The sequence below is a fragment of the Medicago truncatula genome, chromosome 8, assembly GCF_003473485.1.
Source record: "Medicago truncatula cultivar Jemalong A17 chromosome 8, MtrunA17r5.0-ANR, whole genome shotgun sequence".
NCBI lineage: Eukaryota > Viridiplantae > Streptophyta > Magnoliopsida > Fabales > Fabaceae > Medicago > Medicago truncatula.
Genome location: NC_053049.1, coordinates 15895249 through 15919316, shown reverse-complemented (window position 1 = coordinate 15919316; position 24068 = coordinate 15895249). Strand labels below are relative to the sequence as shown.

General features: G+C 33.3%; 5 protein-coding genes across 5 annotated transcripts; 3 read left to right on the top strand and 2 right to left on the bottom strand.

The window, feature by feature from the left end:
• The first annotated feature begins 2648 nt into the window (after positions 1-2648).
• LOC11429538 (1-aminocyclopropane-1-carboxylate oxidase homolog 1) lies at positions 2649-5307 on the top strand. The gene is made up of 3 exons (XM_003627982.4): positions 2649-3350; positions 4321-4642; positions 4834-5307. Exons 1-3 carry the CDS (start codon positions 2803-2805, stop codon positions 5107-5109), a joined length of 1146 nt encoding a protein of 381 aa, XP_003628030.1. The 5' UTR covers positions 2649-2802; the 3' UTR covers positions 5110-5307.
• A 3690-nt stretch (positions 5308-8997) lies between these two features.
• On the top strand, positions 8998-11272 carry LOC11429536 (1-aminocyclopropane-1-carboxylate oxidase homolog 1). Its single transcript, XM_003627980.4, has 3 exons — positions 8998-9690; positions 10161-10482; positions 10812-11272. The coding sequence occupies exons 1-3, from the start codon at positions 9143-9145 to the stop codon at positions 11085-11087; spliced, it is 1146 nt and encodes a 381-aa protein (XP_003628028.1). The 5' UTR covers positions 8998-9142; the 3' UTR covers positions 11088-11272.
• Positions 11273-11701: 429 nt separating this feature from the next.
• On the bottom strand, positions 11702-14452 carry LOC112417534 (uncharacterized). Its single transcript, XM_024773748.2, has 3 exons — positions 14190-14452; positions 12411-13147; positions 11702-12010 (listed from the first exon to the last, which is right to left on the bottom strand). Exons 1-3 carry the CDS (start codon positions 14413-14415, stop codon positions 11954-11956), a joined length of 1020 nt encoding a protein of 339 aa, XP_024629516.1. The 5' UTR covers positions 14416-14452; the 3' UTR covers positions 11702-11953.
• Positions 14453-15513: 1061 nt separating this feature from the next.
• On the top strand, positions 15514-19451 carry LOC11434576 (uncharacterized). The gene is made up of 3 exons (XM_003627979.4): positions 15514-15673; positions 18212-18567; positions 18653-19451. Exons 2-3 carry the CDS (start codon positions 18214-18216, stop codon positions 19217-19219), a joined length of 921 nt encoding a protein of 306 aa, XP_003628027.2. The 5' UTR covers positions 15514-15673; positions 18212-18213; the 3' UTR covers positions 19220-19451.
• A 1362-nt stretch (positions 19452-20813) lies between these two features.
• Positions 20814-23740, bottom strand: LOC11425035 (uncharacterized). Its single transcript, XM_003627978.4, has 2 exons — positions 23592-23740; positions 20814-22833 (listed from the first exon to the last, which is right to left on the bottom strand). The coding sequence occupies exon 2, from the start codon at positions 22806-22808 to the stop codon at positions 20934-20936; it is 1875 nt and encodes a 624-aa protein (XP_003628026.1). The 5' UTR covers positions 22809-22833; positions 23592-23740; the 3' UTR covers positions 20814-20933.
• Between the last annotated feature and the right edge of the window lie 328 nt (positions 23741-24068).

Below are 24068 nucleotides of genomic sequence, written 5' to 3'. Positions count from 1 at the left end.
TCAATTTAGAATTAGAAAGACTAAAGACAATAAAGGAGGAAATAATATTCAATAAACAAGTACATCAGTGCAAAGAACTCTCAAATGAATGTCAAATACAATGACTTAATTAGGTTTTTGTGTGTATTTAGGAAATGTGCATAAGTTATAGAAGATAAAAAAGTAAGAGATGTATAAAGATAAACACATATAGTATCGCATACGTACCTGTATTTTGATGTTCAGGTAAAACAACTGTTCTATTAAAGAAGCTGGAATAAGAGCGCCAATGAAAGCCATAAACACAATTCTGTATATACAGAAAAAACCACAAAATGTGTACTTATGCATAGAAGTCATTAAGGAAAGATAAAGCAAGACAAGTTGGTAGAGAAATCATTAGTCAACTTAATGCAAAGCCTGGAAAACAAATCTCTGAGGTGCTGTGAATTCGGTAACTCCAAACCTCACATCAATGAAATTTAGATTCGTGGAGCAAGTATTATTGAGAAGATGAACTTTGGTGAAAAGAGAGAAAGAAAGAGAGCAAACGTGAAAATGTGAAAAAGTGAAATTTAGCTTCGACTTCAAGGAATGAAGCTCAAGATTCATAAACAAAATAACCTTCTCACCAGTAGCTTCTTTTAAAGGAGAGTTAATGCTTACCACCCTATCACCTAACCAAGATGGTATATAGTGCATGAAATGCCAATTTTTGAATTTAGAATTTTCTCTAATAAATGACATAGTGCAGCCATCAGTACTATTCCCCACTTTCTAAGTTGTTCATACCAATTTTCCATCATATAAATCATATATATATTTATATAATCAAAGAAAAAAGTGAGGGATAACTTCATTGTCCAACTAGCAAGCTTGCAATTAGTGCACTGCATCCCACTACACAATATGTTCTCCATCCATTCACACATAAATTTCTTGCCATAACCATCCAGAACAATGGTACCTTCTATTTCTTCATACAACAACTCAACCAATTCAAATTTGGAAGCATTCACACAACATTTTGACAAAGTATTGTGCATAAAAACACCATCTTCACTAATTGATTTACTCATAAGCCTCTTGTTTATAAGGTTTCTTTTCATAGACGCTATTGAATACCAACACATCTTCAAAATTAGTGGCACCAATAAGCATAATATAAGCACAAAATTAGTAGCACCAATGCTATTAGGATGATTAGTAGCACCAATAAGCATAATATAAGCACATGATTTCAATCAATCCATAAGATTCAAGACTTGTGAAACAATCCTTCTATCAACTTCATCACGTGTCTTCTCTCTTGGGTACAGTAGAATCAAATTCATCAATAAAGAAGATGAATGGTGTATCGTTATCAGTTTCGTCATTGGAATTCTAGAAATTGTAGCAGTTTGAAAAAAACAATTCCCAAGAAGGTAGATAAATTAATCAACATCTCTCTTGAAATCAATCTGATTACTATATCTAAGCCAGAAATATCAAAATGATTGGCATGAAGAAAAATATAGTTATCCAAATCTTGAGGGGGGCACAAAAGAGTCACATAACTATGATGCACATTTATCTCCAGCTAACCTTGTCAATGGAATACCACTTACAAAGTTACTTCTAACTAGATTAGAAGATGTGGAAATAAATCCTATTGATGCAGAAATACCTTAGCACTTTGAGTTGTTCTGCACCTGCTACGAACTTGTGGAGAAGGACCAGAGCACTTAGTTCTGATCGTAAGAAAGAGCTCAACAACCGTATCAGGTGGTTTTGGAGGCGGATAGAACCTTGGTGACGGTGATGGCATCGTGGCTACCAAAACAATCGGTGTGAACCTGTAGCGTGAAAGATGAGTTGCGTCAAGCTCGCGGGATAACAACCCACCGGGATCAAAACATCTGAGATTGCTTAAACGCAGAACGACTGATTGTGCATACATACTAGTTGTCGAAGGTGATGATTGCTTTTCTGAAGATGCGCTCAATCCAACTAGAAAATTTCAAGGAGAGATTGAAAAACCTTTTGGTTGTCGCACAACCAATGGCACAATTGTTGCCGTAATTGGTTGTTTGATGGTTCAACAACGTGGCTATCAACTGCTTCGGCAGCATTTGATCAAACCCTTGAAGGGAATAACACAACTTTTCAAGTCCAAGTGCATTACCCATCCTATTCATGGGTTTCAAGAGAGATGTTGATTAATGGATTCAGTACAAGAAAATTTTCCATAACACTTATGCTTTAATCAATATCCCTCATTGCTATTTTAATATTCTTATGCTTTAATTGAAAATGATCTAAAGTAAGAGGTTCATCACATAGGAAGCATAAACTCATTTCCATCTTTTACTCAACTCCCATAACACTCAAAATTTACTTCGGTTTGTATTTAGCAGTCATGGCACTAGATTAAAGGCTCCTGATACCAATTGAGACGTTTTCTTCAGTTTGTATTTAGCAGTCATGGCCTGCACTAGATTAAAGGCTCCTAATACCAATTGAGACAGTCAATATGCCTGTTTTATCGACCGATAACATGGTTATCAATATCGGCCACTATTTTTAGAAATAGATTATTGATGAAAATAGATTATTTTATGTTATTTAGCAGTCATGGCCTGCACTAGATTTAAAATTTTATTTCCCATAATCTAATTGACCAATACTTCTAGTTCACTACTACCTAATTCCTGTTACAGTTTAGATCATTCTTTTTTGGCTTATTTTAAAATTGGAGAGACAAAGACATCACTGTACAATATCCCAAAAAGCCAAAGACAATATCTCCTCTGTTGAGTTGTTGTCAAAGAAAGAAACTCAAACATGGTGAACACAAACCTAGAAGAAATCAAACAAGACCATGAACATGTTTATGATAGACAGAAAGAGTTAAAGCTGCTTGATGAATCAAAAGAAGGTGTAAAAGGACTTGTAGATGCTGGTTTGACCAAAGTCCCAAAGATTTTCATTCATGATAAGATTCATGAACATAACAACAAACAAACCAGTTCAACCAATCTTAGTATTCCAATCATAGATTTTGGACCTTTATTTACCAACACAAGTTCAAGTTCACGTTTAGAGATAATTGAGAAAGTAAAGTATGCAAGTGAAAAGTGGGGATTCTTTCAAGTGGTCAACCATGGTATTCCATCTACTGTTTTGGATGAAATGATTGATGGAGTGGTTAGATTTCATGAACAAGACACTGAAACGAAGAAAGAGTTTTATTCTCGTGATAATGGTAAAAGGGTGTATTATAATACCAATTTTGATTTGTATGTTACTCCTGCTGTTAATTGGAGAGATAGTCTTTCTTGTGTTATGGGTCCTCAGCCTCTTGATCCTCAGAAATTGCCTACAGTTTGCAGGTATATATTTCCCATGTACTCTTTACTTTTCCAGTGTCTTTTTTTACAAATATTTGTTCTTTATTATTTGTAGTTTTTAAAGTTTGAAACTCCGGTCCTTTTTATAGGAAAAAGTTTGGTCAACGAAAGTTGATGGATCTGAATTGAATCAGATACATCAACTTTTGTTGACCCAACTTTCTCTTATAAACAGGACCGGGTGGAGTTTTCTAGAGTAGAATAAGTATAGCAGCATGCCTGCTGTTAGTTACACAGACCTTCTTGTTATGGTCGGCAGGTCTCTGCCTGCTTAATGTATACTAACTGTGGTTCAACCTATACTGGTTATCAATATCTTACGATACACGTAACTTGTATTCGAAACAAAACTGAGTTATTGATATGAATTGTTGTGCATATCTATTTATGACATGAATCTCGATGCATTTCAATGAATCTCAATTCATTATATGATTAGCAGCTTGCCCTTATCTTTGTGTAGATAATCACTATTTTTTGTCAACTTCGTGTTTCTTGCCACTTTCTTTTGTCATCTTGATTTATAACTTAAGTCGTTAATTATTTTGAAGTTTCAATTTGATATAAGTGCTTATTCTTTTATGCAAACCCCTTGTTTTTACTTTAAAATGTCATATTTCATTGGTCATGTATACATTAATAGATTCAATTCACGTTTCGGAAAATAGATCTTCCAGATTCACAATTTGAATATCGACTTGATAATGACAACCATGGTTGTCAAGTACACCATTAGAATATATTACAACATGAAATTAGGAGTACCTTTGTTTCAGAGCTATTTATATGATGATGTTAAATCTGTTTTATGTTCTCTGTTCATATACATAAGCACTTTTGTCTTACTTTCTGTCTAGTAAAACCTATTTTGCTTTACATCTACCTGTATAAATTGCTACACAATAATAGATTTGAACTAAGCCTGATATTATTTAACGTGGTTTACATGCAGAGACATAACAACGACGTACTCTGAGTATGTTAAGAAAGTGGGGACGATTTTATTTGAATTGCTTTCAGAAGCATTAGGCCTCAATTCCAATTACCTTAAAGACATAGATTGTGTAGAAGGCCTTTTCCTAATTTCCCATTATTACCCACCTTGCCCTGAGCCTGAATTGACTATTGGTGCTAGTGCTCATTCTGACAGTAGCTTCCTCACTGTTCTCTTACAAGATCAACTTGGTGGCCTCCAAGTTTTCCATGAAAATCAGTGGGTTGATGTCACACCGATTCCTGGCGCTTTGGTCGTTAACCTCGGTGACATGATGCAGGTAGAAATTTATATTTATAACTAGACATTTTTTAGTACATGTGGTTCTACGCAGTTTCGTTTCTACTAGTATACTTTATAAAAGAAGTTTTAAGTTCTTTAGAAGCAAAACGTAAAATCATCAACTAGTAAATTTAATGAGATTGAAGCTAATTAAAATTGTCCTTCAATGTCTAAACACTTTCTTTGCAGATAATCACAAACGATAAGTTTCTAAGCGTTAAACACAGAGTTCTGGCGCAAAGCATTGGTCCAAGAGTTTCAGTAGCATGCTTTTTCAGGCAGCATCTTCCCCCTGAAAATACAAAACTATATGGACCTATAGCAGAGTTGCTCACACCAGAGAATCCTCCACTTTACAAGGAAACATCAGTAAAGGGCTTGGTCTCAAAACTATATGGAAAAGGGCTAGATGGTAATTCTGCACTAGATCACTTCAGAATTCAGGCTGAACAGCAAGAGGAATGAAGAAATTGGCTGATAGGAATGGAAATTTGCTTGAAAGGTGTAATCGTGAGAGATTCGACATGTCTCGTTTGTAAACTCTACAATCTTGGTCTTATGAGACTGAAATTTTAGTTTCCATGTAATTACTTTATTTTTCTAATAACAACATTTGGCATAAAATTTTAAATATTGAAGAGTAAGAACTCTAAAGTTTATGTAGTCTAAAGTTTTAAATTGCAGACATGATAACAGTAATGTCGCAATTTTTTACTTTGCAGAGAACTGTGATTAACTGCAGATGATTCAGCCTTAATTGCAATCACAGATACAACCAAAATATTAAAGAGTCCTGCATCATCGAACATAATAAGGCATGAATATGTGTTTATAAGTGGGAAAAATTCTCACCTCACAAGCCGGTTTTGTGGGATTGTGTTAGACTCAACCACGATTTCTAAGTCAAAAGTTTAATATTGCAGCCCGAATCGCTAGAACTGCAATAAAATGATAAGAGCATGATCACTAATACAGCATGTAGTGGAGATTATCCAAGAAATTATTCTAAATTATAAAGATTTTCGGTATAAATAACTAGCACAATTGTTAAAGGTTATAGAACAAATAATATTGCTGCTGCAAATGAAATTACAGCACATGGCCATAAAAATAATCTTGCTGCAGTAATATGAATTCAAATGGAATCTTCCATATGATTCAAATAACAGCAATTTCAATATGCAGTAATTCAAATTCTAATAGAATCTACCATATAAAGATTAGATTGATTCATAGGACAACCATTTTAGAATCCAAAAAGTTTGCACCTACTATGTATACTTTGTGAGTGTTTGGAAATAAAATCTCAAAAAGTTAGAACCTACTATCTATCTTTTCTATTTAGTTGACCAAATTTATTTTTTATTCAAGAAAATGCTTGGAAAACTATGACTAGTGATAGATAGACCACCTTACGTTGCATACCACCACTCTACACCTCCGTGTGGCATTGGACAATTTGGCCAACTTTTTAGGAAAATGCTAGCACGCATTAATGGTCAATTTGGTCAACTTTATATTTTTGTTAGTAATTTTTGTAATTTTAAGATGGGTAAATAGTTATTCTTAAAAAAAGATGGGTAAATAGTTAATCGTTTTTAGACTCGGATCATCTCCTATCTATTTGTCTCTTGTGATCTCTCATGTTTTCTTACCCATTGTTCAATTAATCCGAAGGATTAGTATTTAGATAAATATTTCTTTATTGAGTTCATTAACATGTATCTTAAGAACACATGTTAGCATTTATCCTCTTTTAATTTAACATTAATGATTGCAATGAGTACATCCATAGTGCTTTGATATTTTAATTTACTAAAATTATTATTCTACCTTTGGTTTATAATTTTTATTTCTATTTTTTAATTTACTAATTTAACGTTAATCATTGACAATCTCGTTATTTTTTGGGTTTCACTTAAGTGACATTGAGTTTTGATGAAATTAATGGCTTTGTCTTTATCTCTCTTCCAACATATCATTCTATCTTATCAAAATAATTTATTTTAACAATAATGTTATATTGACACCATTTCTTCACCTACCTCCATTATACATTTCATGTGAAAAGACATTTTCGTAATTTCACCTCATGTAAAAGACAGTATTAGGTGGGGTGGTGAGGCTCACATGGCCACATGACACATCCATGTATGGCGGTAAAAAAGATGTGTGCCACTTATGGTAATCAACGTATAACCACTCTTATTTTAATCGTTCATATATCATTCTTTTTCAAAAAAAAAAATACATTAAAGTCATTGATATCATCAAATTTTAATGTCACCCAAGAATTTCTTTTTTCTTTCTCATGTGTCCTTTAGTTCTTTCTTTTTTTGACTTATCTTCAACATTGGATTATACTTATTTTCTAGACATCATTGTACAATTTCCCAAAAAAACAAAAGACAAATATCTCATCTGTTGTTTTGTTGTCCAAGAAAGAAACTCAAACATGGGGAACACAAATCTAGAAGAAATCAAACAAGACCGTGAACATGTTTATGATAGACACAAAGAGTTAATGCTTCTTGATGAATCAAAAGAAGGTGTAAAAGGACTTGTTGATGCTGGTTTGACCAAATTCCCAAAGATTTTCATTCATGATAAGGTTCATGAACATAACAACAAACAAACCAGTTCAACCAATCTTAGTATTCCAATCATAGACTTTGGACCTTTATTTACCACACAAGTTCAAGTTCACGTTTAGAGATAATTGAGAAAGTAAAGCATGCAAGTGAAAAGTGGGGTTCTTTCAATTAATTAGGTTTTGAAATTTTTAGAATTGGGGAAGAACGTTGTCATCAATTAATGGAAGAAATTTTTGGAATTTTGAACTCTAGATTACAGATTGTAAAATTGGGGTTCCAATTTTATAGATTTGGGGAAGAAAAGTCGTTGTATGACGACCATTTTTCTGCAAATCAGGGTTTCAATTTTCTTCAAATCAATCAATTTCGCCCTTGGCAATTTTGTCACTTTCTACAAAATTAATCTCTGCTTGTGTGACATCTGACATGGCAAGCCTTGGGAGAGGTTAACAGACCACGTCAACACCTTTAACACCACAACTTGATGAATGGACTAAATTGATTGACATTTGCCAAATTCATGGATGAATTTGATATTTAGATAAATCGGGGGACGAATTTGGATGGTCCTTGCAAATTCAAGGATGAATTTGTAATTTTTGTACTTTGGCTGGTCCTTGAATCATTATGTGTTGACAGACGATTCATACGCCAATTTAGAAGCTTTGCACACTCAAAACAGTCATTATGTGTCCTTATGTTTGACTTGGGACTGTGTGAACTCGAAACAGTCATTAATGCTTGCTGCGATTTTTTGCATGGAGTTGATGGTATGTGATCCGATTTCGTGTTGACGATCGCATCATTCGCCAAATTATAGACCCTCTTGGTACTCACAAACGTTTATTGTTATGGTGTTCGTTTCTTAGAATTGATTAGGGTTGGATCCACTGTGTTGTTCTTCTTTGATGTATTACCTGTTATGGTTGATTCACATGGATCGATTGGGTTAGGTTTTATGTCCCCCCAATTTTTTTTGTAATTTTTTCCCTTTTTTTTAATAATATATATATATGAACAATTGACAATTGATTAGAGTTGGGTACCAACTTGGTTGGGAGTCACTCTCTTTGATGTCATTTTGCTCTTGCCCTATCAAAAAAAAAAATCAGATCATCTTCTGCCCATTTGTCTCTTGTGATCTCTCTTGCTCTGTAACCACCGTTCGATTAGTCTAAAGGATAAGTTGTTAAATGAATATTTCTATTTTGAGTTCATCAATATGTATCCCAAGAACACATGTTAGTGTGTGCCCTCTTTTTTTCCTGGTATAAACCGGGTATCCCGCAGAGATTAATCCCTCGAGCATTGTGGGACCTAAATGGGCGGCAGGCTCTCCCTAAGAGTTTTAACGCTGCTGCATGCCCAAGGCTGGATTCGAACTCAGGACCTTGATTAAGCTAGAAGAGACTCGTTCCATCACATAAAATAAAAATAAAATATATAAATCAAAGAGCGAATAATAATTTTAGTAAATTATAATTTCATAGTACCGTTAATGTTAAATTAAAAGAGGGCACACACACCCAAGAGCGCTTAGATGAGATGGTTGTGAAGTAATCAAATAAATTATTGATAATTGGTATCGATTATTGTTTAGGTACTTAGGTGACATTGAATTTTGATAATATTGATGAAGTTGTCTCTTCTCTCTCCTAACCGATCATTCTTTTTCATCAAAATAACTTATTTTAGTCATTCATATATCATTGTCTTCTATCAAAAATATATTAAAATCATCAATGTCACCGTAACCTTAATATCTTTCTTTTTTTGGCTTATTTTCAAAATTGGAGAGTGTACTTATTTTCCAGACATTATTGTACAACTTCCCAAAAAGCCAAAGACAGATATCTTATCTGTTGAGTTGTTATAGAGAAAAAAGCAGTGAAAGAAAGCATAGCATGGTGAACACAAATCTAGAAGAAATCAAACAAGAACATGAACATGTTTATGATAGACAGAAAGAGTTAAAGCTTCTTGATGAATCAAAAGAAGGTGTAAAAGGACTTGTAGATGCTGGTTTGACCAAAGTCCCAAAGATTTTCATTCATGATAAGATTCATGAACATAACAACAAACAAACCAGTTCAACCAATCTTAGTATTCCAATCATAGATTTTGGTCCTTTATTTACCAACACAAGTTCAAGTTCACGTTTAGAGATAATTGAGAAAGTAAAGCATGCAAGTGAAAAGTGGGGGTTCTTTCAAGTGGTCAACCATGGTATTCCATCTACTGTTTTGGATGAAATGATTGATGGAGTGGTCAGATTTCATGAACAAGACACTGAAATGAAGAAAAAGTTTTATTCTCGTGATATTACTAAAAGAGCTTATTTTAATACCAATTTTGATTTGTATGTTACTCCTGCTGTTAATTGGAGGGATAGTCTTTCTTGTGTTATGGGTCCTCAGCCTCTTGATCCTCAGGATCTGCCTACAGTTTGCAGGTATATTTATCATGTACTCTCTGATACTTTTTTAATCAAGTAGTTTAGGGGTTAGAAATTCACATCTTAAGGTGAATAAGTAGAGGATCCGAGAAATTCACATTTTAAGGTGAGTAAGTGGAGGATCCGAAATTCGAACCATGAGTTAAGCTCACGAAGACTTTTAAGAAATTTTTGTTTACAAAGTTAGGCACAAACTTTTACTAAAAAATTTAGAAATTTATTTATATAATGTTGTCAAAACTGTCTAGTAATACTTATTTAGCTTTACATCTACCTGAATAAGTTATTACAATCAAATTCATTTGTTCATAATGCATGGATCCCTTACATATTTTCTTTAAAATGAATCATTACTACAGTACAATGGTTGGTCTTGTGCTTCTACTCAAAATTAGGTACAAACCTTGAATTTAACTTAAAATATACAAACATTCAGATTTTGATATATTTAACTTATTTACATGCAGAGATATAACAGTTAAGTACTCTGACTATGTCAACAAAGTGGGGATGATTCTGCTTGAATTGCTTTCTGAAGCATTAGGCCTTAATTCCAATTACCTTAAAGACATAGATTGTGCAGAAGGACTTTTCCTAATTTCCCATTATTACCCACCTTGCCCTGAGCCAGAACTCACTTTTGGCACAAGTGCTCATTCTGACAGTAGTTTCTTTACTGTTCTCTTACAAGATCAACTTGGTGGCCTCCAAGTTTTCCATGGAAATCAGTGGGTTGATGTCACACCGATTCCTGGCGCTCTGGTCATTAACCTCGGTGACATGATGCAGGTAAAAATTTCATTATTTATCTATCTACCTATCTATCTATCTATTTACTATAACTAATTAATAAAAGAATGATTAAGTATTGTACCAGAAGAAAAAAAATGATTAAGTGGACATGTGTCATCTCCTTATAACTTCATTTTATCGTCCAAAACATTATTTTAGATTTTTAGTACCTGTGGTCCTACACAGTTTCATTTCTACTAGTATATTTCATCAAAAAAAAAAGCTGTGAAGTACTTTAGAACAAGAACATAAAATCATCAACCAGTAAAATACTATGAGATAGAAGCTAATCCGAACTGTCCTTCAATGTCTAAATAATTTTGCAGCTAATCACAAACGATAAGTTTCTCAGTGTTAAACACAGAGTTCTGGCACCAAAAATTGGTCCACGAATTTCAGTAGCATGCTTTTTCAGGCAACATCTTCCCCCCGAGAATTCAAAACTATATGGACCTATAACTGAGTTGCTCACACCAGAGAATCCCCCTGTTTACAAAGAAACATCGGTTAAAGGTTTGGTCTCACACTACTATGGAAAAGGACTAGATGGTAATTCCGCACTAGATCACTTCAGAATTCAGGCTGTAAAGCAAGAGGAATGAATAAATTGGCTGATTGGAATGTAAATTTGCTGGAAAGGTGTAAACGTGAGATTCAACAATGTCTTGTTTGTAAACTCTTCAATCTTGGTTTTATGAGTGAGATTTTAGTTTCCATGTAATTTACTTATTTTTCTAATAACAACATTTGGGGTAAACTATATACCAGTTAAACAACCATTGAGTAAGAACTCTAAAGTTTATGCAGACTAAAGTTTTAAATTGCAGACGTGATAACAGTCTGTCGCAATTTTTTATTTTGCAGAGAACTGTGATTAAATGCAGATGATTCAACCTTAATTGCAATCACAGAAACAACCAAAGATTTAATATTTCAGCCCGAATTGCTAAAACTGCAATAAAATGATAAGAGCATAATCACTAATGCAACATGTAGTGGAGAGATTATCCAAGAAATTATTCTAAATTATAAAGATTTTCGATATAAATAACTAGCACAATTGATAAAGGCTACAAAACAAATATTGTTCCTGCTGCAAACGAAATTACAGCACATGGCTATAAAAATAATCTTGATGCAGTAATAGGAATTCAAATGAAATCTTCTATATGATTCAAATAGCAGCAATTTCAATATGCATTAATTCAAATTCCAATAGAATCTACCATACCAAGATTGTATTGATTCATAGGACAACCATTTTAGAATCCAAAAAATTTGCACCGCATTTACATTGTGAGTATTTGGAAATAAAATCTCAAAAAGTTGGCACCTACTATGTGCATTCACACAATAAAAATCAGAAAATAAAATCCAAAAAGTTGCTCCTATTGTGTGCACTTACACCCTTAATTTCAGAAAATAGAATCTCAAACCCTTAACCAATGTTGTCACAGCCTTGCAGGTTCTATTTATCCGAGGGAGTTGCAGCTACATTATCCCCAACACTCGCGGAAGCCAGTCCCTACAGATAAGACGTCATAATCAAAACTATAAACCACGTAAAGAAAAATACCATTAAACCAAAATCCTCCTAAATCTAATTCAAAGTCTGCATTTGGAGCCAATAAAGTAGCATTAAAACACATAAAATAGAAACTATAAAAAGAAGTGCTAAACTTATGGACAGTGCCATATACACAATTCTCATTGTGTTAGATACAAAGGAACAATTTTTTTTCATCATACAGATACCAGAAAACAGTTTTTCACAATGCTCCTTTTGATAGCTTTTGGCAGTTGCTGTGTATTTTTAGAGTAGAACAGTATGAACAGGAGGTAAGAAACTGTATCAATCAATGTTTTATCATAAAAACAAATGTAGACTATTAAAGCAGAAAGTATAGACATATAAGCATACTAACATTTGCAGGTGGATCAGATAGCGGCACGTCTTCACTCGCTTCAACCGATTCACTAGCCAGTATCATTGAAAGTGGAGCAGGTTGTAGCACGTCTTCACATGCTTCAACCAATTCCCTAGCCCGTTTCATAGCTCTAGAAATCTTCGAATCAGCTACATCCACCCCAAACTCGCGCTTTAGATAGTCATGTGCTTCACAGCGACTAAGGCTAGGTTCGGTTCTCATCTTGTCCTCAAGTTTGTTAACAACCCATTTCCTGTTAGCTTGTTTATTTTTAAACCCTTCTTTACAGCAAGTGTGTTTCGAAACAAAAGTCTTGATTTGAAAACTTTGATAGAACTCACTCCAGCTACAAAAGATCTCCCACTTGCAGCATTCTTGTTGCTTGCATTTTGCCCTAGCTCTATTCTTGTCATTCTTGACCCATTTGATCTCCCTTCTTAAATGGATATTGTAATCCTTCACAGCTGTCTTAAAAATTGATAGGTTAGTGAACAACATCCCAAGCTCAAGACTTACATAACCAAACTTTGCCGATTCATCGAATTTAGGGTACACAGGTTTCTTGCTTCCTTCTTCTTCTTCATCATCCGAGGAGCTTATTGGTGTCTTAAGCTCTTCAGAATGATAATTATAAAAGTCACTATCTTCTTCATTTGTCTTGTCCACAACACCTACATTCTCCTCAAAATCATGTTCCGCATCAGTAAACATTCTTCTCACACTTTCGGAATCCACTATCATGTTGCAAATAGAAACAACAATCCAAAATGAGTTTGTTTACAAAATATGTGCATTTTATAATAACATGTGCATTCAATTTTCATTTCATAACACAACTATAATATTCAGTGGCAGAGTAATAGACATTTTAGTAGTGCTAGTCGCAAACATAGGTCAGTCTAGTTAGTAAGGATTCAGCTCAAATCTCACAAGGACCGAAGTTCGAATCTTGTTGTCGACGCAAAAACCGCATTTGTGGGTATCTGAAACTACATGACCCTCTTGAGGCCCCGAGACCCAACTCACATAATTGTTTTTCTATCAACATATAATTTTAAACTAAATAGACATGTAAAATGAATGCGGTGCTCGTCTATTAAACTCACGGTTAGTATTTTTCCATGTTAAAAAGGATAACATACAAAACTCCAGCAGCAGTTATAACAGGGAGTTAAAAAAAACATGTATGTTTGGTTCCACTTCTACAGGGGTTAAAATTGATTGTGGAGTTGTACAATTGATTCTGACATGTTTGGTTGCTTTCAAATAGAATTGATTCTACTTGAAGCTAGGATTTATAGCTTTTGATTATAGAATTGATTTTTTACACACAAATTTATAGTTCAACTCATTGTTACATGAATATATTGTATTAAAACACAAATCACTTTTAATCAAAATAAATTTTATAAATTTAATTCAATCAAAATCAATTCATATCACAGCAAAACCAAACATACACGCACCCTTTCGTGTATATTAAAACAATGAAAATGCCAAAAAATTGTTTTCATTATTTTTTTTAAATGCATCACCCCTAACTATCATGTCATCTTCTCTCCATCGTAAGAGTCTCGGATCTTCTTATTCACAAGTTAAAATGAAGTTATATTTATGAAAATAGAAAATGTTTTCACGAAATAAACAGGGCGTTATAACATTACTTGGCCAATAGTAACACATGCAGCTTTCCCTTTGCAAAAGACTTACGACAAAGGGGCCATACCCTAACCAATAATTTGAGAAGAATAGAAGAAACAATGGTTTAGATCATACCTTTGGTAAATAATGACGAAGATGGTACCAAAACCTTGCTTCTTGTCCAGAAGAAGAACAGAGCAGTGGAATGTGAAGAGTTTTTTTTTGTTTTGTTAGGGCATTGTGAAATTGAGAGACAATCAAGCAATGACGTTTGGCGGGAATTTAGTGAGCCCATTTGGATCCCAACATTGCTTATTACAATTTTGCTTTTTTGGACCCCAAAGTAGTTTGATTCCAACATTTTTTTTTTGTGTGTGTGTGTTTATACTTATAGATCTTTTGTGAGAGATATCTTCAGAATATTGTTTTATGCCCCTCACAATTGAAAAGTGATTTAGATTTTTCGAATTGTATCCCTGATCGTACAAAATTTATTGGGAGTTATGACCCGATTAAAGGTTGAGTAATTTTATGAGAGTTATGAAACGATCACATAAGAGTACTTTAAGATTTTCCTTTATGGTACATGTTAGCATTTTTCGTTTTTAATTAAGAGTAAATTACACTCTTGTTTCTTCCGATAGAAGTTTGAATTACACTCTTATCTCTTTTTATGTTAAAATATACAATCATCTTCATTGAATAGTAAAACTTATACTCCCCCTCCCCCCGTGAGATTATTGAATTATGATCTCTCCATTAATAATTAAATATGCACTATTCTCTAGTCTATTTTAACATATATAAATATTTTTATGATATCTACTAACTTTGAACCACCATTTATCAAGGATAATTAAATTTAAATATTTGTAATTAATTTTATAATTTAGAATATAAAATTCACTTTTAAATAAATTATTTGTAAAATTTTTTATATAATTTTTTATTTATTTTAAGAATAGTTATATATTTTTATTTTATTTTGTGTTGTTTCATATTTTATAATATGGTTTAAAATTGGATGTTAATGAAACTATGAATCAAAAACAGAGAAAAATATATATTCGAATTTTAATTTATTAAAATGGACCCGCAACAATATTTTTCTCTTGAGTGTGTTAGATTGTTATTTTCTAGAATATTGGAAATAAAAACATTATTAAGAGAGGAAAGCTTAGATTTTAACATAAAAATGGTAGAGAATGCAATCCAAATTTCTCTTTTATAAAAGGGAAGACAATTTATATTTTAACATTCAATGGAGTGGGGAAAAGTGTAATTCAAATATCTAAGGAAGGAAAGTGTAATTTAGTCCTTAATTAAACTTTTTTTTAGGGATTTAATTAAAATTAAAGATTTTTTTTTTTTTGAGGAATTTATTTAAAGTTTTTGAGGAGTTTGAGAATTGAAAATGTATAAATTTCTATATTTATTATCTTTGCACGCGTGGCTCTCATCTATAGGTCATTCATTTTCTCGGGAAAATCCAAACGAAATTTTCCCATCACATTTTCCCGAGAAAAACCCTTTCTATCCATCTAACCTTCCAGAACCGTCTACCTTCACTCCATTGATGCCGCCGATGCGTCTCTCTACGATCAAATTCTCGTAATCTGGTAATTCTTCTCAACATTCCACTATGCACTACTTGTTGTGTTAAATTTTCTTTAATTGCTTCAGTTTTATTTATTTGTTTGAGTTGAAAAGAAAAAATAATTTTTTTTGGTCGTATTCAAATTCAAACTTTGCAGTAAGCTTTTTTATGATGTGTTTTTCAATTGTAATCATAGTATAATTGTTCTTGCAAATTGTTGATATAGTGAAATTTCTATTGCATTAACTACATTTTGGGTTTTAGGTCAATATGAAGTGTTATTGTTATTATTTGCTGTAGTTCTTTGTTAATGTAGTGAATATGAAAGGAGTAGCATATTTGACTTTATTTTATTACAATGTATGTACCCTCTCTCTGCATGGTTGTTGAGGAAATGATTAACTCAGTCCATTTCAACAGTAAAGTTACTGTCATTTACAAAAACATCCTTACAAATTCTAGTTAGTAGAGTAGTTAAATGGAGTTACATTTAATAAATAAGGGTATATTCGTAGAAAAATTAATAAATATTGTATTGGTATTCTAAAGTGACAGTTATTTTAAGATAGAGAATAAGTGCAAATGTGACAAGTATTATGAGACGGGGGATTGGAGGGAGTAATTTTTTTTTTCTTTCGAAGTAGTTAGTTATTGTTAGAGCTATCAAAATGGGCTGAGCTTGACCGGACGGCCCATTAGCCCATAATTCTTCATGGGCTTGGTCATAAAAAAAGGAAACCAAAGCCAAAAAACAATTGGGCCCAACCCATTTAGTTCATACAAAAATTGTGTTGGGCTAGCTCGTTGGGCTTTCGACCGGCCCACTATCAACATCTCCATGTGATTTTTGAAAGATAGTATTATGTCTGCATGTGTAATCAATATTTGATATCAGAGTAATCATTATTGGAGTAGTGGTAGAGTTTCTTCCAGGTCAAGTGGCTGACAGTGGTCATTTTTTGGAATCATTTTTCATGGGCTTGAGCTTTTAAGCTGTAAGTTTCAAGTTTAAAGCATTTTGTTTGTTGGCTGCTTAGGAATGCAGTTTCAGTTGACATTTTGAGGTTGGGTTTGACTAATGAGATGTCCTGATATATAAGCTTGAGCAAGGCTTAGAATTAAATTAAATTTAAGTAGTTATTTTAGACTTGGTTGGGTTTAAATAAATTTTTATAAATTTGAAGTATAGAAGAGGGAAAAAAGACGTCTATAGTAACATCGAAGTCTTGGTAGAATACACATCACAACAGACACAACGGCAACTATTGTACAGGCTGCAACCATTACTACTGCATTGAGGCCGGTAGTTTGCACAGTTTTTCTGCATCAAAAGAAATAGAAACTTTCATTCATGAACATAATCCTAATTTGGATTCTGTAACAAGTTTGGAGGTGAAAAATCACCCATAAAGATGCGAGCATTATCCAAATCCTCCAAAGGATTGCATAGGATCCATCACTAAAGATGGGAGCCTTATGATCTAATCGATACTGCTTGGTTGAGTCTGTGTATATACGTTACATGACCTGTACCGTGTACCCTGGTTGTGTCACTTTGGCTTGGTGTGAAGAACACTGATATGTGTCCTTAATCATGGGTCCATTAGATGCAAGTGAGGTGTGCGTGTGATAAGTATATTTTTGGAATGGACTGGCTATAATATCATTAAATGCTTATATTTATTCTGCACCTTTTTTCTTCTTAAATGAAATGTTTTACTGTTTGATCAAATTAACTTTTAAGTATATAGATAAATTCAGAGCTTATGAAATTAAAGTTAAATTTTGTATGACCTGTTTTATTGATAGTTTTAAATATTTTACAGGCTTACATCTATTTTCTACTTTTGACTAGAGTTACACTTAATATTCAGTTATTTTTTATGTAAACACACACACACTATACATAAAACACATGTCCTGGAACCCTCATTGACTGGTGTTGTCAGAATTCAGAATGTTTAATTTTTGCAACTGATGAAGAGTGTACTAGCAGGGATTTCAATTGTAATATTTTTTTTCCTTGTTCAGAAAAAAGACACTGGAATATAAGTGAATTTAATACAAACTATTACTAGTATGAAACCTTAACTCCCTTTTTTTTAGGTGAAATATTATATTGATGAACCTAATTGTTGTTGCTTTCTGATGCAACCTTTGAGTTGTACTGCCTGTGCATTTGTACACAAATAAGAACACACAAAATATGGAATTTTCACTACTTCAGAGTTCAGACCATTTTTTCCCCTTTTCTTCAGCGAAAAGTTTGTAAATTTCATGTTTCGTTTTATGTTTAAAAAGAAAATAACAATAAGGAATCCTGGTGCTATAAATCTCCTATCATGGCGACTGGGCTTGTTATAGGTAGTTTTATCTTACATTTGAGTGAGACAGAGACCAACTCCAGGACTCAATCTTATCACATCCTAGTCAACACGGTACCAACTTTAACAGTTGTGCCCAGGCTTTTCTTCATTTTTAAGTAAATGAGGGTAGCAATATTAAATATTTGATATATTAAATTGAATAGTGTGTTCATTTCTGTGTTGTTTGCATGTAGAAATGGAGCACTGTGATCTGCAAGGACAAAGAAGGGATATAAAAAATAAGGGAAGAAATGTTGTGTGGTCAGTTCCAATGGATAAGTGCCTCATTGAAGCCCTGGTTGTTCAAGCAAAAAATGGAAACAGAGTTGACAAATGTTTCAATGAAAATGCATACACTGCAGCTTGTGTAGCTGTAAACACATATTTCAACTTAAACTTGAATAATCAGAAAGTTATCAATCGACTGAAGACGCTGAAGAAGAGGTATAAAGTAATTAAAGATATTCTAAGTCAGGATGGTTTCAAGTGGAATCCAGATACGAAGATGATTGAGTGTGATCACAATGAGCTTTGGAAGAGATATATTGCAGTGAGTATCTTTGAGCTTTCTCAATTCTTGAACGACAAAATTATATTAAATCACCTATTTAAGTGTTCTTTGATTCATTTGGTAGGCACATCCAGATGCAAAAGGATTCCGTGGAAAACAAATAGAGATTTATGAACAACTTAAAATTGTTTGTGGAAATTATCAAGCTCCAAGGCGTTGGGCAAAGATGAAGGATGGTAATGGTCTAGTGGTGGACATGAAGAATTGCGAGGAGGAATCAGCCTCCTTTGCATCTCCTAGTTCAGAAAACATGAGTGATACAGATGGAACTGAGTCATACAATGGGCCTCCTGAATATGGCCAGATTCCAGATGGCTATGATGAGCCTCCAGTGGTACCTATAAGACAACTTCCCAAACGGTCTCGTAGCTCAGATGATCTGCACAATGCATTGATGACAGTGGCATCAAGCATCCGACGATTGGCTGATTCGGTCGAGCGCAGCAAATGCTCAATTGATACCTCTGAACTATTACAGGCTGTGATGGAGATAGATGGGTTGGAAGAGAGTAGACAGATGTATGCATTTGAATATTTAAACGCCGATCCTATCAAAGCTAGAGCCTTCCTGACTTACAATACTAGGATGAGAAAGATATATCTGTTTAGACAATTCTGTTGGTGGAGGTGATGCGACCAAGTCTATTGAACATTTTCGTGTATAGAATATATTTTGGGACTCGGTTAAACGGGTGTTCTCAATTTGTTTCAGCAATCATTGACTGTGTTTTAAAGATAATGTATATAGATTCCAAAGATAGGTGGAAAATAGTCATTTGACATGAATTGAAGTATCTTGAGTCTCTTTCAAGTAAAAATCTTGAATTTTATTTTCAATTAAAGTCATATTTTTAAATTTTTCAGTATGTTTGGAGCAGTTTGATGAAGTCCTCTTTCCACCTTTCAGATTACCCGACTCAGTTGTCCTATTTCATAACTGTTTGTAAGGAACTTGATCTTTTTAGGATTTAGGGTCTTTATAGGGTTTTTCTTGCCTGCTTATGGATGTTGAGACCTTTGTTGCTGTGAAGGATGAAAGAAAATTAAACTGAATTCATGAATATGATAAAAGCCAACTTCGAAGTTTACATTTGTTATTTTAATTACGAGTTTAGACTTTTGTATTTTGTATTATTAAAGCTTACAGGAGGCTTGAAATGGGTAATTTTTCTCTTTAGAGAATTATAAAATATTAATAACCAGAAAATAATGATTTGAAAAGTTACATAAAAATATCTAAAGTAACCAAAAAAAATCTCATTCTAGATTTGTGTTTTAAAAAAATTTCAGACTAGAAAATAGTGTAGAGAAATTACTGTACAAGAGCTAATTTTATTTTACACCGACAATCAATACCTCACCATTTTGCAACCTCATATAAAAAAAAAAATTCTTGCAAAAAACTTTTTTTAGATAAATAATATGATAATAGCTACTTGAAAACTTGTACACACAAAATGTAGAGCCAGAATTCGAACCCTTTGTCACAACGTCCGATCTAACAATTTGGTATTCTTGCCGGTTATGCTAAAACGTGTGAACTTTATATAGACACTTTAAAAATACATGTAATAAGATGACGAGGCAGAATAGTAAATTTTCACTTTATATATAACTGCAAATTATTTGACACTAATAATGTATTTCTTTTATGTACCACTAATAATTTTCACTGTATTAGTTTAATTTTCACTGCAAATTATATAACTGAAAATTTTCACTAATAATTTTCACTGTATTAGTTTAATTTTTTTTATTTGATAAAGTTTTGCACTTAAAGGAAACAAGAAAATGAGTTTTACTTTAACTACTATTCTTAATCCTTAATCAACATGAAATCATATATATTTTTAACATTTAATGACTGGATAGAGTCTATTCTTATGAATTGCTATGATAGAACTCCATCCCACTATATTTTACTTATTATTGTCTTCAATCTATCAATTAAGAAACCTCCTTACATCCTAAATTCGTTGTTTGAAACTAAAACTAAAAAATTGTGAGTAACTTCTCTTTTTCAATCTTGTTAAGTTCTGAAGGTAAGGAAGCTTAATCCTTCAATAATATATTATTTTTAATAGAAAAAAGGTAGTAAATTAATATGGTTATGTTAGTTTTTAAGGTTTGACACCTCCTAGTTAAAACTCCTATGTTAGTTTTTAATGTCATCAAGCACAATCAGCATTAGAAAAGCACTTCAATTAAAATAAAACACATGAAAATGAAGAGAAGAAAAGTATGAGGAGTAGTTGGAAAAACAATTATAAACCACAAATCAGAAGATGAATTTCACTGGAAAACCAGAAACAACAATATTAAGACATCCCCTTATGATCCCATTACTACATAGGAGGAAAGGTAACAAACTTTCTGGGAGCACTGAATATGTCCTTCCCAGCAAAAGGTGAGGTCCAATCTCGCAATCCAGCAGACGATGAAATTTCCCTCGCCGTGCCAACGTTTCGAGATCCAGTCATATAAGAACTGGCCATCCTATTCCCGGCGTTGTTTCTCAATGACGATGAGAATCCTAGCCATACATCACCTGATCTGGATGACGGTGGGCAATCTAAACTCCAATCTATATTGTTGTAGTCAAATTCTTGCACCATGCCCCCCGTATTCCAATCCACATGTGAATGTGAGCTGAATGATCTGGCGGATGGATTCTGATGACCGCAAAAGAGCCCAAGGGAAGGTGGAACTGTAAGTGCAGGCGAAGATGCGGTGGTGTTCCGTGAGCCATGATGTTGAGGGTGAGACTGAGAAGGCATTGTAGGTGAAGGCGACGATGCAACCATCGGTTTATAGAAACCTCCCATTCCACCTGATGAGATTGAAGAATCTGCCTGCCCAAATACATGGGAATATTCTTTATACGGAGCTTGAGAAAGTTGCTGCAGGCGATCTGCGCCAACATTTCCCATGCCATGATTTTGTAGTAGTAAATTCCCATTCGACCTTGTATTTTCGTACGACGGAACATTATTTACATACCAACTAGATGTTCCGGAAGCTATGGAATTCATAGAATTCAGATAATTTTGTTTGGCATCGGCGAATTGTGGATGCTGCATCATGACTACCGGTTCCCTTCCTACGCCTTGATGAATCATTCTTCCGTCGTTCCTAAAGGCACTCGGCTGCACCTCCATTTTAACATACGGTGACATTGCTTGCATGGATTGTAACATATTTGAAGGATTTGATGCTGTAGCACCAACACCCCATCTTTTCTGTGTCAGTTCATTTTGATGATTCAAGTGTAGAGACTGTGGATTCCTATTTTCAGGATCATGGAACATAGAATCAGCACCACGTACATTGTAATAGTTGAAATCACTTTCATTCCCTCTCTGCTGTATTGATACTGACGCTGGTTGTAATCCATGAGATCTAATCGAACTATTATTATTTTGAGCAGAATCTTCTGACTGATTCACATGAGATTCTTCCTTCTGAGATTTTAACGTGTTTTCTGCCTTTTGAAGATCACCTTCACAGGCAACAACTGCTCTTTCGACTTCTTGCTTTGAACAATTGTACTTTACTTCCAGAGCATAAATTTGTTCAAGCGCTTCACTTATGTCGATCTTCAAATTACCATCACTTACAAGGTTGGTAGTATCTTTCGCTTCACTTCCTCCTTCAAATAGCCACGATATCGATTCTTCTAATTTTCCGTTGTTTAACTTCAAAGCCAATGTTGCTCGCTCGGTAGTGAATCCCATCGCCACTAACTTCTGCACAAGTTTTTCTAGCTTTCTCGACATTAGATACGCAACACATCGCTCGTGCAACTCATGAGCTCTCCTTTCCCTCTGTCTCTGGTGCTTCCTCTCATTCTTCAGTCGGATCTTATCCCTTCTGTCGTTATCACAACCAGGTATAAATTCCAACCGAGTAGACGAGTTTGCAGCTTTCTCTTTAGTGTCTTCCGATTCACCAGAACAACTGCCGTTATTAGAAACTGAATCATACTCAGATACCGTTCCTTGAGGACTAATAGAATGATCATCTGTTTCATTTATTTTTGCGAATTGGCTGTTGTCATTAACTATGGATGAAGAATCAACCAATGATGTTTCGAGATCGCACGCACTAGAAGGAATGCTGCTCTCATCATTAGTAGATCCGGAAGTCTTTGGAGAAGTCTTTTGTTGTTCCTTTGCAGCCTTCGCCTTCGACTTGGATTTTGATTTCATTGATGGAGACATTCTATTTGTTGCTATATTTTTTTTCCTGCATATATAATTGACAAAAATAATTTAGAACCAATCTTCAAAAACAATATTGACATAACTGAATTATATATGGAAATTCACATTTAAGAACTAAAATCACATGAATCTGATCCGTAATAAATATAAAAATGATAAAAGATAAAGGATCAATATTCAAACTTTATATATGGATCCACATATAGGTCAAAACTATAAAGAATCTCAAGAAAGCCATAATTAAGATCAGAATCCTTTACATAGAAAAAGAAACATCACCAACAAAACAAATAAAATATATTAAACTTTTTTATAAAGCCATAATTGGTGAAGATTTGAACAATAACATAGAAATTATATCTTTCTAAGTAACCTAATTCACCAATTTGAACAAAATTACAAAATTCAAAATCAAGCCAAGCATTAATCAAATCCAATAAATCAGGTAAAAAAAATTGAACACAAGATTTTCCAACAATTCAAAACCCTAACAATTATGAAATCAGGGGAAACTCAGACATATTGATATTTACACCCCCACAAGAAAATAACCATCAATCATGAAGTGGATAACATTTTCAAAACAAACGGTTCAAAACCCACCAAAATAAAATCCTAAAAAACAAAACTTTACCATCAATTCATCAAAATAAACCTCAAAACACAGAAAATTTAGATCACAAACTAAAACAAAAACAGATCCAATTACAAAAAAAATCTCAAAAAAAAAAAAAACATCAATTGATGCATGAAGAAAAAGAATGGATCAAAGAAACTAACCTAAGAAGAAGAACAGAGAAATTGAAGATTGATTTTTTTGAAGATTGTTGATGAACTTGTTTGTTTGTTTCTCCTTATTGTTTTTTCTGTCTTTCTTTTTTTGTCTGTGATTTTGCTGTGTGTTTTCTAATTATATAAAGTTGTTTCAGCTTTTTTTAACAAACCAAAAAAGTTAGTTTTTTCTTCTTCTATCTTTTTTTCCACGTGGCACTTTCTTGTGTCTTTATCGACAAGTTTTTGAAAAGAAAAAATATTGAGTAATTATTAAAGTACGATGTTTGAGATCCAAGTATCCATTAATCAATAAATAATAGTATATAAATTTTACATATACTTAGCTACTAGTTGGTATAAATAAACTTTAATTGATAAAAAGGTGTTATTATCATGGTCTATTTAATGTATTTGTAGGTATAAACTATAAATTGCGACCTTTTAATTATGTTGAAAGAAAAATTGAGTGTAATTTTATTTGAG